At 42.0% G+C, this 15445-nt stretch overlaps 1 protein-coding gene across 2 annotated transcripts in view; it reads left to right on the top strand.

The window, feature by feature from the left end:
• The window catches only part of ACMSD (aminocarboxymuconate semialdehyde decarboxylase), a 606399-nt gene that overhangs the window by 416090 nt on the left and 174864 nt on the right, over positions 1-15445 (top strand). For both annotated transcript variants that reach the window (XM_069616567.1, XM_069616568.1), the window contains exon 8: positions 11651-11823. In XM_069616567.1, the coding sequence (XP_069472668.1) occupies positions 11651-11823 (173 nt within the window). The remainder of the gene's footprint in view (positions 1-11650; positions 11824-15445) is intronic.

The raw sequence follows: 15445 nt of genomic DNA, 5'->3' as shown, positions 1-15445 counted from the left end.
TTAAAAAATGTCTGTCTGCAGAAAACAATTTTATCTTGAACTTGCGGCCTTGGCAGGTCGGACTTGTTTTGCGAGGAATGTTGATAAGGCTCCCGCAGCCAGTGTTCAGTGAGTGAAATGAATTTAGCTGTAATTTTCCTGAAACATAGCTTTACACTGTGCATTTAGACCATGTTAATTCATATAGGCATTTGCAAGCCTTTAAACATGGATTTTTGTGTTTGTAGATTCTGATATTGCAGCATTGATTCTAATGTAGCATAGAAGTTGCACTGTTGGTGAAGTGGGTGTGTTTCAGCATATTTGTCACCCATGGGTGCGCTGGGGCCTGGTTCAAATGATAAGTGCGCTCCTTGTTCTTCCTGCTGTTCTTTTATGTATGCGCTTGGGGTGCGGGGGCATGGATTTGGTCTCGATTTTCCCTCTTCAGTCCCCCCTCTGGTCGACTTTTGTCGACCACACCACCAAGCAACATTCACCTCCTTCCGGTCTGCATATCTTTGTCAATTCCTTGAAGTGTCCATAATTTTCTGCATGGTTGTTGATGAACAGTACATATAGGAGTGTTCTCCTTCTGTGTTCCACCACCCTCACTTCCCTTCGTACTTCCTCTTATCACACGGAGTGGCCACCTTTATTACTGCTGGAACCATGTTGCGCACCGCTATCTTAGTCCGGCTCTTCCTTTCACCATGTCTCTTATTTGAATTCCGATGTCTTCTTCTGTTGTTCTCTTGCAATGTATCTCTATCTTGCACAATGGTGCTGTGCTCGGTACTTGTCCTTCCGTTATCACCTTCAAGCAACCAGGCAGTCATGATGTCATCCATCACCATGCAAGCACTAGCTAGTTCTTTGCTTTCTCTTTTCAGATGCATTTTTTGCTGATCATTCTTTAGTATGCTGGTACTTCACCCACTCATCCTTCTGTCTCGCTCGAGAAGTAATTCCCCCCTCTTTTTACTTCTCTGTCTGTTTCTCTTCTTCCGTTGTTTTCCATCTTTGTTAATGTGTCACACTTCACATCTTCCTTGGTCATCACCAACAAGGGCATGCTGATGCGCACCAATGAACACTCTCCTCCCCAATTCAGTGGTAGTTTCTCTTGATCTTTGGATGCATGTGCTCAATAGTAGTCCATAAGCAGTGGTGTTCCTGCTCTCATCTCGCAACTTCTCTCAACCTTCTTGCATCCAGCATGATTGTCCACTTCTTGTCACTGTTGTGCTGGTAACATAACGTTGGTACCTTAACAGTATACGTCCTTCTTCAGTGACCATCTTTGCTCTTTTCTCTCACTCATATTTTTGTCTTTTTCATTTTATTTTTTCTTCTCTCTTTTTGTCTTTCTTTCTTCTTTTATTATTTATTTATTTATTTATATTTTTTTTTCAATCTCAATGTTGCTGTCTTCCCTTGCAATCTTCTTCGCACCTTGTCATACATGGGCGTCGTGCTCTGCTGTAGTAATTTCTGTTGTAATCAATTCTCTTCCGGCATATGTTAAAGAACAGTCAGGACAGCTCTCTCCAGTGGTGTCCCTACCAATTTTGTACATGTGTGCATATTGTTGGTCACTTCTGATATGTGTGTTATGTGTATGTTTTACTCCCCTTGTGTCTGCCTTTAACTCTCCTTACTTTAGCAGCAGCTTTTCCTTACCCACTGACGCCGTAACTCTTCCTGCTTAGGTTAGGGAATGTTAGCAGGGGATACAGCGGTAATGCTCATTATTACAAATAATTTTCAAAGTACCACCCCCATAATTTCGTTCATCATTAATAGTCCCATCGTGAAGGTAAAAGTCCTTATTTGCGTGCCCATAACCACTTACGCTGCTGGGTCCTTGCAGCTGATGAGATGATAAAGTTGCCCGCCTGAAAATCGCAAGAAAAGCGTTAATACGTTAGTACTTGTTAGTAACCTCAAGCTCCGCGAACTAAACAATCACTAAGGGCAAAAATCAAACCTTCCACTGGACATTTCGTGTTTTCAAAATTTCTCAATATGGGTAGGGAAAATCTTGGGCTGTTTATTCAATGGAAGCAAGGAAATATACTTCAGGGAAACATGCTCTAAGGGGTCTGAGGTTCTGGATAGGGTGGGCAATTGAGTGGGGAATGCTACACAATGTTTTAATCAGTAGGCCTCACAGTTTCTAATGGAAGATAACATTAAGGAAATTTCCTACACATTTCTAACAGCATACATACGCAACAACCTGCATGTGCGGGGAAAAGAGAAGAAACAAAACAGTGTTACAGCTGTAGGTGCACAAAATGTAATATGAAACTCAATTAAACTTTGCAAATGCGTGTGTCGGTCCCTATTCTAGTTGCTAGTGTGCGTTGGACCATGGGATGGCCATGTTTCCCTAACTCGGGAGAGTTCGTGCTATTTTGCAGTTCATGAAAATCTCTTGCGTTGGCCCTGTTGATCGTCGCTCCCTCGTTGCCAGGGTGGCCACCGCTTTGTAGGGCTTGACGCCTTACACTTCTGACAAAGTCTGTCAGGAGGGGAAAATGTCCCACTGTAGTCCATAGCCATTGGGTGTTGGTTGTCCGTTGTCTTCAGGCCTGCCCTGGGTCCTTTGTATCTGGCGAGAAATGAAATGGAAGCGCTTGAGACCTGAGAATTTACATATTCTTCAATTTCTTGACCTAACCTCTCTGCACTACTCTCACACTATTCAGTGTCCTAGTGGGAGGAGCCAATGGTACACCTATGCACCATCCTGTCACCACCTGGTGGCGTTCAATGGCGGTCTGACTGTAAATTATTACACAATTCGGAATGTACCCAGAAAATTGGTAGGCACTTAATTTATGTGAAGATACTCATTACACACTTGGATCATATATATGCACTTTGGGTGCTAGTGTACAAATGGGCCTTTGGATCTTTATATTTACTGTGCTTTTGTTGTAAGTTATTTATAGTGCGTGCCTTTGTCCCGTGGGGCATCAGGTACTGACAAGCTAAATAGGGAAACATCAGGGTGGTAAATTTGTCATATAGGGTGGCTGTGTTTCTAAATTAAGTGCACCATGTTACTTAGTTAAAATAATCGCAGGATTTTTAAATCCTTTTTTTTTTTTTTTTTTTTTCTTTTTCCTATGGCTCCTCTCACACTTCTCAGGGTGTGCCTCGCAGTGAACTGCAGGCACTTTAAGCTGGTACTAATGAAATCCGCAACCAATTTGCTCCCATTCTCTCTATCCCACCCCATGTCCACCTTTTAAAGCCTACCTACTCTGTTAATTACTCATTTAGTCTAGTATTTTATTACTCCACTACTGTAATTACTGTTACATTTAAACAATATATATTTCTAATTACTGTTACATTTAAACAATATATATTTCTAATTACTGTTACATTTAAACAATATATATTTCTCCCCCCAATATCTGCTTTCAAATTTTAATACAACCATCATACTCCAGTTCGTGCAGCAATGACCTCTTTCCCTATGTGTGTTTACTAATGCATTTGTGCCAGTGTTATTTTCAAAAGTGCTAGTGGCAGTACCACTTGCACTGTTATTGTGTCGCCAAATTCATTCTGTTGGGAACATGGACCATCCACCCTTTACCCCTATTTCTCTCCTCCTGTGGTGAACTGTCAATGAAATGTAGGCCTCCCCCCTCAAGTGCACCTTCTTCCACCTTGTGTGTCTCATTTAATAAGGTGGTCATATCCACATTGCTCATGATGTCACAAATCTCTCTTCCCTAATGCATGGCCTAGTCGCCCCACTGTCACCCAGAAAAGAAAATGTTTTGATACATATCACCACCCCTATGCAATTGTCCTCTGCATTATTGAGTGTGCGTGAGTGTGTGTGTCGGCGCGCGTCTCGCCCGCTATGTCGGTGAAGCGGAGCATGAGTGTGTGTGGTAGAGTGAGTCAAATCAAGTTTGTCTTGGGCTGTCCTATTAGCGGTATAATGTCAATCTATGTCCTTTGAAAGATTTGTCCCTCATCAGGACGACCCCTCCCAGTCATGCAACCGGTACCATTGCTACTGTGTCAGTGTTCTGTATGGGTGCTGGCTGCTGTGCAGTGCCCCTGTGTTGTCATTCTAGTCAGTCCTGGGGTAGTGGTGCTGTCATTTGTTGTGTCTGTACATGTAGTGGTAACAGTACCTGCATTGGTGCTTGTGGTGTCTGCTGAAATGATCCCATCCTGCCCCATGTATCCTCCCCACATGAGCGGTGCATATTGTGGTGATTGTTGACACTGCTATTGTGTGCGTGAGTGTTGAAGCTGTTTTTAACTGCCCCTCCCATCGCATGCTTGAATTATTTATTTTGTGCCTACTTGTCCTCATCTGCCTTTCTCTGCCCCTGTGTCATCAAATATTACACTCCCGGAGGTTCAGAAGGGTGAGTCCCCTCTTCCCTTTGTTCGTGCTGGTTCAGCATGAGCTGACCCCTCGCATTTTCCCTTTCCTTCGTGCACACAGTTCAACTGTAGCCATGTGCTTTTAAAGCTATTCCCGTGTAAGTGCTGTGTATGTGTGTCCTTAGCGATTGCTGCACACTTCTGGAGAAGCCGCCTATGAGCAGCCATGGTCTTTTTAATTTACCTTCAGTACTTTTGAATCTTTGCACACTATGTTTTACTGACTTATTTCAGCATGGAAGCTGTGTGCTACACAACAAGTGAAGGGGAGTCATTTCTGTATTGTGTGATACATTTTACCTCTATTCAATTCGAAAATTTCGATAGTCCGCTGTTCAGGGAGCAAAAGTTAGAAGATAATTGAACATTTTTTTCAACTTCTGTGAGCCTTCTTTGCTCCGCACCTTAGCCAGTGCACTCCACGTGCAATCCATCTTCACCAAACCATTGCCTTCTCCGGCACACCCCCACAATCTTGCGCATGTGTCTTCCACACAACGCCTCTGGGTCACCTATTCTCCAAATCCAAAACCACACCACTATCTCCTCACCATCAAAACTTTGTGTCCTTATGCATCAATCTGAAGGTGACGTCACCAAACTAAAAACACAATGCAAATGAAAAGACAAATGTGCATACACAGAACAATAACCCATTTCTCCCAACCCCACAAAAATCCCAAAATAAAACCCCACAATCCCCACAGCTGTCTTCCTGTCTCAACTGGAACAAGGTAAACCACAATAAACTCTTATAATTGGACTGCACACACTGCGTCGCCTAGTGCATGATATGCTCCTCACCAGGGGACCTTAACCAGCCAACTATCTTCCACTCACTGAACTAAACGCTCAATTAGCAGGGAACCTCATCTACTCATTGATCTATAACGTCAATTCATAGGAAATCCAGACCCCGTACATGAAATCACCATCCAGACCAATCAGCGCGGCACTCCTGTTCTAGACCAATCAGCGCGGCACTCCTGTTCTATGTGTAGGGAGTCACTTCCCCACCCAATATGCTCAAAAACACAAGAAGGGACCACTGCCACCACCCCAGTCCCAACTACAATTCACGTGCCGATCACTACCAATGCGCTGAATTTTGTGACAATGTACAATCACCCACCACCCAATTTACAATCCCTCCCTCAGTTTCTACCCAAAAAAAAAAAAAAAAACACTTTAACATTTCTACTTTAAACATTTCCCCCCTCAGAGCCCATGTTGCTGGTTTACTTACATTTTCCTATGCTGCACTGGCAGTTGCACCGCTGCTGGACACCCCCTTAATGCGCTTCACCGGACCCCTTCTCCTGCAGGGCTCTCACCTGCCCTCAAGCGGGGTATTTCCAAGTGGCCCCCGAAGCCTTTAGCCGGTTACGCGTTTTTCCGGTGGTCTTCAGGTGCAGGCGAGAGTCTCACAGCTTCCTTGAGTCGGCGGCAGGGAGCTCAGTCCATCGCAGAGCTTGTGCAGGCAGAGCTCATTTACCCATGTTACAATGAGCAATGAGCCTCACAGAGGGCACCAACTTGTTGGGGAGAAGCTGGATCCCCCCCCCAGGGCAGTGGGGGGCCAGCAGCCATACCCTCACCAGCTATGGGAGGCCCCAACACCTCCCATATGGCCCCCAGAAATGCAACAGAGTCCCAAGCAGGCAGCATGTTTCAAATTGCATTTATTTCTAGGCAAAGAAAAAAGAAAAAAACCCAAGAAAAGCACAGAGCTTCGTGCTTCGCGAGTTCAGGCGCCGTCTCCCCCCGGGCTGTCTTGCAAGTAAGTTTTATAATCACACTGCAGGCTGACCTCACAGAATTGGATCAGCTCCCAGAAACCTATCTCCTCCTGTTATTGGCTGCAAAGTGGTGGGTTACATATGTAGCCCTTATAGAGAGCCTGATAATTGGATATTAACCTCCTGCGTCAGTGGGTTGATTTAGCTGTGCCAGCCCCCATTACCTAATTCTAATCTTGTTGCAATGTGACTTTGTTCCCATAACTTTTAGCTGAACAAGCAGTTCGCACCTGGGCTCTGGCTTGTTACAAGTTATGTTTCAATGTTGTGCGTGTCCTTGAGAAAATGTCTTTCTTTCCCAGAAAGAAAAAAAAGCACACTGGGTTGCCGTGATTTATTCGCATTTGTGGATAATTAAAAAATGTCTGTCTGCAGAAAACAATTTTATCTTGAACTTGCGGCCTTGGCAGGTCGGACTTGTTTTGCGAGGAATGTTGATAAGGCTCCCGCAGCCAGTGTTCAGTGAGTGAAATGAACTTAGCTGTAATTTTCCTGAAACATAGCTCTACACTGTGCATTTAGACCATGTTAATTCATATAGGCATTTGCAAGCCTTTAAACATGGATTTTTGTGTTTGTATATTCTGATATTGCAGCATTGATTCTAATGTAGCATAGAAGTTGCACTGTTGGTGAAGTGGGTGTGTTTCAGCATATTTGTCACCCATGGGTGCGCTGGGGCCTGGTTCAAATGATAAGTGCGCTCCTTGTTCTTCCTGCTGTTCTTTTATGTATGCGCATTGGGTGCGGGGGCATGGATTTGGTCTCGATTTTCCCTCTTCAATAACATGAAGGTGCACTTTTGTCTGAATCAGACAATATAGCCCTAACAAATTTCCTACATTGTTTCTGGAAGCTGTCTGCTGCTGCTGCCATGTAACATGATGTAACATGATGCATCAAACCAGAGAAACAAAGAATGAATTGGTACTGGCGTATCGCACTAGGCCTCTGTAATATTAGTTGTACAGAAATATTATAAAGACAAATCAGTCTTGTTAAGTCTTCATCTAGTAGTGATTTATTCCCAAAGATCAGCCAACACATGTTTCGACCTAAGTTTTCCTCAAGGCTGATACAGTCACCGTAGAACTGTGATCAAATATTGTAAGTGATCATAGACGTGTATATACAGGCGTAACAAATATGGTTAACATACAAAGTGAAAACATGAAAATAAGGAATATGCATGTTTGTTACACAGCACAATTATAAATGTAAGATTAAAAACCAGATGTTGGTAAATAAAACAGAAAGTTACATACCCAAAATCATGTCACAAGTGAAGGGGTATGCAGAAGCAGAAAGAACAGACAAGAACAAAATGCCTTATTCACATGTATCACATTCTGAGTTATTTCAATTTGTGATACACCCCATTCCTCCATGGTCACTATGTGATTTCCTTCTGTGAGTTAGTCCGTTGTTGGTTGCTTTTAATTGAGAAATCATGCAAAGCATCAAGTGAATATAGGGTAAGTATCAGGGTTTCGATGTTAATGTGTGTGGTCATGTGAAATGTCTCATACCATCACTAGTATTGAATTCAAGTCCATCATCTGTGCCAGTTTGGCCAATCACCAATGTGAAAGCGAACGCCCAAAGATGGGCTATTGTGTAAGGGGATGGTAGTCTCACCCTTTGTCTCAATTGCTAGTTGTGTGTATCCTAACATGTAAAGAAAAATAGAACAGAGTCTAAATATACTATGGAGCACCTAGTGTTTTAGGCATTGGCTGCTGATTATGTCGATTTGCTGTTTACCAGTATCTGGCGCGCTGGTTAAGTAGAACGGTTCTTTGAATTTGTCTCTAACTGTTCCTTGTAGTGCAGGTTTAAATCACAAAGTAGGATCTCTGTGTCATCATTGGTACCTGAATATGACCAGAGATAACATGAATAACAATATTGACCATACCTCATCCTAGGACCTGAGGTCCACCATGTATGGCAAAGGCTAATGTTAGGCAAAGTAACTTTCCTTAAGTCTTACAACAATGGTTTGCTTAGTTCCATATCTAAGGGTTAGAAACCCGGGCGCCACATGTGTCTAATCACGCCGCCCCCATATTTGTTTCTGTTGGTATGCAGGCATGTGTGTTACATCATGTGCATAAAGCATGTGACGTCATACGTGCGACGCGCATGCCGTCACACGTACATTGTACGCGGCTATAAATACAGCTGCTGCATTTACTGAACATAAAATTGCATAGTAAAATGTAACGAGTCAAAACAGAATAATTGGCCTGCATCCAGCATTGGATAAATGTAATGAGCCCCAGGTTCCATGGTCCAAAATGGCATTAAAGGTGAGTCAATACATGCCTATAATTGAGAATTGCTATATCATTTGGTACCACTTACCAGCTAAGATATTACTACCCAAGACAAGTCTAATGTAGTATGAGTATAACACGCTTATCATTTAATGCTTGTAATAAGTGATCTTATTATTATGTTTTTTTTTTGTATTAGCATTTAGTTTCAATTGAAACCTTTTTGCTGATACATAATACTTATTCCAGTCAGCAAGGATAAGTAGGAAATACGGAGAAGAAAAAAATAAACAAGGGATCGAGGAGAATAGAACATTAAGAAGAACAGAAAAATGTGGAAGAATAAAGAAAGATTGAGAGGAGAAAAAAAGACAAAAGGAAAGAGACAGAGATGAATAATACTTCTAACAGAAGCATATGTTAAAATGTAACATTATTAAATCCCTGGGAGGAGGAGGGAAAAAAAGGCGTTAAAAGTGTATTCTTTCTTTTTCTCATTGAACTTTACAAATGTAAACAAGTTTAGTCTTTCTTTTTCTCCTCAAGCTTTTCAAGTATAATTGATACTATTTCCAGTAAAGCAAGTGTTAGTGATAGCCTGGTCCCTTGCAGGAGTTGCCAGATATATTCTTTGGTTAAGGTTCGATTTTCAACAAAGAATTTTCGTAGCAAATTGAATTGAATGTCGTCCACTGCCTGGCAGTGCAAGATCAGGTGGCGTAACGATTCTCGTTCATGGCCACACAACCTGCAGCCATAGTCTCTTGCTTCTTTGGCTTTCCTTACTTCTAAAATCTCCTTGGTGAGAAGTAGGTTGAGGCTCAGTCTTAGGAATTGCTGTCGTAAAATTGCTGAAGGGAATTTGCTCAAATAAGGGGGCATAGTTCCTCGTTTACTTGGTACTGTACAGTACTTTCGCTAAAGTTTTGATGAGGACGCAAGGTCTATTGTCTCAATCCAATCGTTGTCATACAGTCGCCTTTTTACCTAGTCTGGATTTTCGATGAGCAGTTTCTCTGTGGTGCTGATCGATTTTAGTAGTCCCACACATTTCTCACCCCATACTGCCAGTAGCCACTCCTTTTTCGTCTTGAGGGCTTGCCCAAATAAGGTAAATCCACTTGCAGATGGAGGCAACAAGCACTTCCGGTAAAAGGATAGCGTCTTCCAGGTCGTGAGTGTAAATAATTAAGTGAGGCCTAGTTCTTTTCGGATCACTACAATTGGCATGCACTTCGGTAGCCCAAGGGCTGATCTCCAGAAAAGTCCCTCTAGGACTTGCCAGACCTTCCAGCTCAACTGAAGCACAGATTCAGCCCCATAAGTTAAGATAGGTACCGTTTTCATACGGTAAAACTTTATTAATGGGGCGAGAGAGAATTTACAATATCTAGTTTTGATGAATTTCGCCTGTGCTGATAGCATCTTTACTTTTCGTGTCAGAGCTGCTTCTCTGGGGGTGTCATTGGTGCTCACGTTTATGGATGTCCCAAGGTATGTCATTTTGGTGGTTTCTTGGATTCTCTCTCCAGCCCTTGAATTTAGCGACTTTGCCTGTTTTCTTTCCAAAAACCAACACAACGGATTTGGATGTATTTATCTGTAGGTAATTTGCAAGTAAAAAACGGCCAGGGCATCCAGTTGCCGCTGGAGGCCTATAGGTGTTTCATCAAGTAGTACGACGTTATCAGCGTACAGTAGTCTATTTACAGGGGTCCCAGCAATAATCGGTGGAAAACACCTAATGTCATTGAAGGAGTCTCCCATGTCTGAGGTGTAAACATTAAAGATGGCAGATGCTAAACGACATCCTTGTTTAAGGGCAACTGCTGTCTTCATGGAGTTTGTCAGATCCCCCTGTTTATTTAGCTTTATTTGGATTGTTGTACTAGAATGCAGTGCTTCAATTGCTTCACGCAAGTCCGCGGGGCATCCACAAGCATTTAATTTGGACCATAATCTCTGCCTATTTACTGGATCGGAAGCTTGTGATAGATCCACTGAGGCTAGATATAGTTTCTTGCTGTTCTTTTGCGCAGTTCTCAGTTTCAAGTAGTTAATTAGAAACAGGTTCAGTGATGTATCAATGCCTTTTTCAAAGCCCACTTGCCAACAATCGCAGTGGTTTGATTCCCTGCTCCAGTCAGTCAGATGGTTCAAGATCAGGGCTGCAAAGAGTTTACCAATAACGTCCAGAAGGGCGATAGGTCTATAGTTTGTTGGAAGAGACCTATCACCCTTCTTAAAAATTGGGACGATGATGGAAGTAGTCCATGTGGTCTGTATCTTTCTTCTTGATTTCACCAATGACAATAGATCATATACAAATGATACCCATTCCTCTGGGTTCTTCTTGAGTGTCAGATTCTTTAGGCTGTCCGGGCCAGCCGCTGTAGAGTTGCTAGAGTTTTTAATCAAGGTGAGGATGTTGTCCCTATCTGTTTCAAATGCCCATTTGTGTAGAGTCATGTCTGGTTCCTCCACTCTTTGGTGCGCTTTTATGTTAGAGAAAAGAGCGAAAACATTTTCTGTCCATTCTCTCGCTGGAATTGAGCTAGTCATGGTGCAGTAATCTTATTGTCTTTTTGTGAATCCAGTGGAAATCTCAGGTAGCATAAAATTAGGGATGACACTGATGCAGAATATATCCCTCAAAGAGTTTAGATCCCTCTTGGAAAAGGTGGCCATCTCCCTACCTCAGCTTCAAACCCATGAGCGCACAATGGAGTAGATCCATGTGAATCTACTGTTTAATGCTGCTGATGGTAAAGACACCTGCCACAGCATTCCTGCATGCCCCTCCCCGCTTTACTCGTTGCTGCCCCTGCCATCTATACTCCCTCCTGTTATCCCCATGTGTGGGGAGAGGTAAACAGGAATAACTGGCAGAAAGAATTGGAACAGATAAGATAGAATGAAAAAGAGATAGGTTGAGACTTCTATGGGTATCTCAATCCACGTCATACATAGAACAGCCCCAAGCTAGCTATGCTGAAAGAGAGTCTCTATGTGCCCTCCATCCACGGGATGCGGAGACTGCCGCCCGCCGTTACTCCATCCCTGGAACTTCCACTGAACGTTCAGCTGACATACCAATTATTGAATGTTCTGCTTTAAACTGTTTGTTTTTGGCACAGTTGTTAACTCACATTTCCTTTTGTGCAGGTGGTGCTTTTCCATTTACGATTGGTCGCATCTCTCATGGCTTCAATGTGCGTCCAGACTTGTGTGCCGTGGATAATAAGGTTGATCCCAAAAACTACCTTGGCCTGTTTTACACCGACTCGCTTGTCCACGATCCTGGGGCCTTGAAGCTTCTAGTGGACATAATAGGAAAGGTGAGATTATTAGACTGATATTTCTTCTAAATATGATTAATAACGAGTCATTGAAAAATGTTTTAATAAAATGAACAAAGACAATTTCCATGATTGCATGTAGAACTATCATCTATGGGATCCCTACTTCTGACTTTCCAAAACTACAGCTACATAATCTGAGGTGCAGGGAGCACAAAATAAATCCACACATTGGAATGTGCATCCAAGGGGGAAAGAACCTTTGGGTCTGATTTAAAAAAATGTTTTAACATGGGAAAGTCCCGTTGACATTTCTTTTTGTAAATAAGGCCCTTTATCTTTATTTTGTATTGTTATGGTTAATCAATCAACCTTTCAATATTTACATACTGTTACATGATTCAACATTTGTATAGGAACATTAAATGATGTTAAGAACACATTTAGAAAAAAGGAATAAGATTGCAATATCTACAATGGAATATGATGGGGGAATACATATTAACATTTTTCTCATCCATCAGTTGGGCTACTTATGAGTTCCTCAAATCACTTTGGGTGCAATAAAACAAGTATTAGCACTATACATACTATACCTTTTCAGGTATATTGCAATGACTTTGCATCACAGTAATTAAGTATAATTACATAAAACAAAAAGGAGAGAAATAAAAATAACATAAGATAAAAATAAAGTGGCTTTTTGTCCTTCATTATGATCACGCTATCTATTAAATTTGCAAGCTATGTATAAATCCAACATTTGCAATCTGTACTTTTGTGCTGTCAAGTTTCTATAGTCATGAAAATATGGTTTCAAATACATGTTTCGTTGTTCCATCAGTGCAGGACACTCTGTCAATAAGTGTTGCAAGGTTTCCGATTGATTCTCATCTGAGCAAAATCTGCATACATCATCGTTTTTAGAAATCTGGCCACGCCTCGCTTGAGTATGCTTGGTATTGAAAAGGTTCAGGCAATAGCGTATAAATGTATTCCTGAAGTTTGGAGCAGGATATTTCAGAAAATAAGTCTCAGGGGTTCGAAATGTCTTTTCTATGAAAGGATGTTGTTGAAAACTGCATTTTCAAGTGTGTATATCCATTCATTTTTTAACAATTTATTCTTTGCTCGTGTGGGATTTCCAATCAATAAGTCTACAGTTGATATTAGCACCGGCTATTAGAAGGATGGCATGGACTCTCTATTCACGAGCAAATGTATTGTCTGAGTTAAGAATGTGATGTGATAGTTTACCTAACAGATTATGAGGTTTATCAGCCATAAGGCACTTTCTATAAAGTGCACATATCTTCCAATTACACATGACATTCAAAGAGGGGATCCCCAGTTCATTTCTCAGAATGCACATTGGGAGGCTTTTGGGGAGATCCACAACAGTCTTCCAATATGTGCCTTCGAGTTTAGACCAAAATGTTTCTGGTTTGCAAGATTTGTTTTCAGCTCTGTATAGTACAATGACAGAGACTTTTTGCAAGTAGAACACTATGATAGGGAGACATGAGAATTTTGCATATCTTGCCTTGATTAGTCGGGCTTGATATGTGGACGTTCTGATTTTTTGAGTTAGTTCCTGTAGATAAGGTAGATTGGAGACATGGTTATGAATATTAATACCTAAGTATTTATATTCATCGACTATGTCAAGTTTCTTACCATTCAGGGGCCAATTTTGAGAGTGTGTTTTAAACTTCGACCAGGTTTATAAGATAGAATGTTAATCTTTGTTGCAGTGAGTGTTTTTCTACATACAATTCGAAAGCAGATAATAGATTCTGCAGTCCTCGCAGTCTCTTTGATAACAAAACAAGATAATCCGTGTAAAGAATCCACGTAACAGGTGCAATACCCAAGCGTGGTGGATTGGAAATGACAGTAGTTATGGTGTTACACATATCTGATACAATAAAGTTAAAAAAGATTGATGCTAGGACGCACCCCTGCTGTAAGCCTTGATTCGTTTTTATTGGTGAGGATAATTTCCCATCTAGTGTCAATCTCACCTGGATGGTTGTATGTGAGTGTAGTTGTGCTACTAAGGACAACAAAGGGAGAGGACATCCAGCAATGTTCAGCTTAGTTAGAAGTAGGCTCCTGGATAGTGAATTAAAAGCTGCCTTAAAATCGACGTATGCCATGTATATATAGACATAGACTGTTTGGTTTGGGCAGCTTGCGTTTTGATTGCAGTTATGACAGTAAGGTTGACGGCAGTGCTGAGGCCTGAGATGAAACCCGTCTGGTGGGGATCATAGAGATTGCTGGTCCAGTAACAATGGTAAGCTTGCCGGTACTGGACTGGCAAACTACAAGGTCTGCTCGCGAGTGCCTTGGCGGGTGGAACGGCACCCACGAGCAGACCATGTCGGATGCACCGGCACCTTTCATGAATGGTGCCGGTGCATCCGAGCTCCACTTTTCCCTATGGGGCTCAAATGGGAATGGGGACTAATAATTACTGGCACCCGGCAATGAGCAATTACCGGGTCCCGTGGGCCGGAATGCCCCGGTAATTGCCCATTGCCGGGTGTCAGTAAATTCATGACTCCAGGAGCAGCCATGCCGGTATTTACCGGCATGGCTACTGCCAGACTCATAATGAAGCCCATTGTTTTTTAGAATCCATTTGTTGAGATCCCTGATAATGATACGTGCAAATAGTTTGACTGGGATATCCAACAAGGCAATTGGCCGGTTGTTGAGTGGTTGTTGTCTGTTGTCTTTTTTAAAAATGGGTACTATTATTGATTTGCACCATGATGGAGGAATGATGCCAGACTTTACCACCTCAACCAAGATATGATGTAGGATCTTTGCCCAATGTATAGGATTAGTCTTTAGTATAAGGTTAGATAGACCATCGGGCCCAGTGGCTCTAGAAGAGCTTACTCTGGATATGTAGTACATCATGTCCTCCAAATCAAAGTCCAATGATAAGGCATCTTTAGATACAATGTTGTCTGGATGTACAAGATGTTTATCATGACACATATAAAGTTGAGAAAAATGTTCTGTCCAAGCTTGTAATGTGACAGCATTAATTTGGAGAGAGGCTTGAGAAGTTTGAGATGGTTGATTAAAAAGGTGCCATATGTCTCGTGAGTTCTTAGATGCAAGAGTGCGTAGCTTGTATTCGCCCTCTTGTTGGTATGTGTGGGCCTTTCTGGATCTCATCCAGTTCTTGTGTTTGTTTTGAGAGAGTGCATCCTAATCAACTGCTCATCTTGAGGAAGAGTCCTAAGAGCTCTTATAGATCTACGGAGAAGAGCTTTTTTCTGCTGAAGAATGGAGTCAAACAGGTGTTTATGAATAAAAATAGGTTTGCAATTCCCTAGCGATTTAAAAAAAAAGTTGTTGCGCTGATAAGTAAATTCCATCTTCATGAGGTGGAAGTAAAGATCTACTGACTTCAGAACCCAGAATGTCATGCAATATATCAAGATTATGGTGTGACCATCATAGACGATTGCGTCCACCTCACACTGCTAAATTGGAGCAAGTTTGAAGAGCTCCAGGAGGTAAGGAGGAGATAGACCAGTGCCATGACACGGTTAGCTGATCATGATCACTTAGATCTTGTTTGTGGATAACAAAGTTGTCGATATTAATGAACATTGATCGGTCAGGTTAGACATAATCT

This window comes from Ambystoma mexicanum, chromosome 9, assembly GCF_040938575.1.
Source record: "Ambystoma mexicanum isolate Mex_15411 chromosome 9, UKY_AmexF1_1, whole genome shotgun sequence".
In the NCBI taxonomy this organism is placed as follows: Eukaryota; Metazoa; Chordata; class Amphibia; order Caudata; family Ambystomatidae; genus Ambystoma; species Ambystoma mexicanum.
This window is presented reverse-complemented; position numbering and strand designations above follow the sequence as displayed.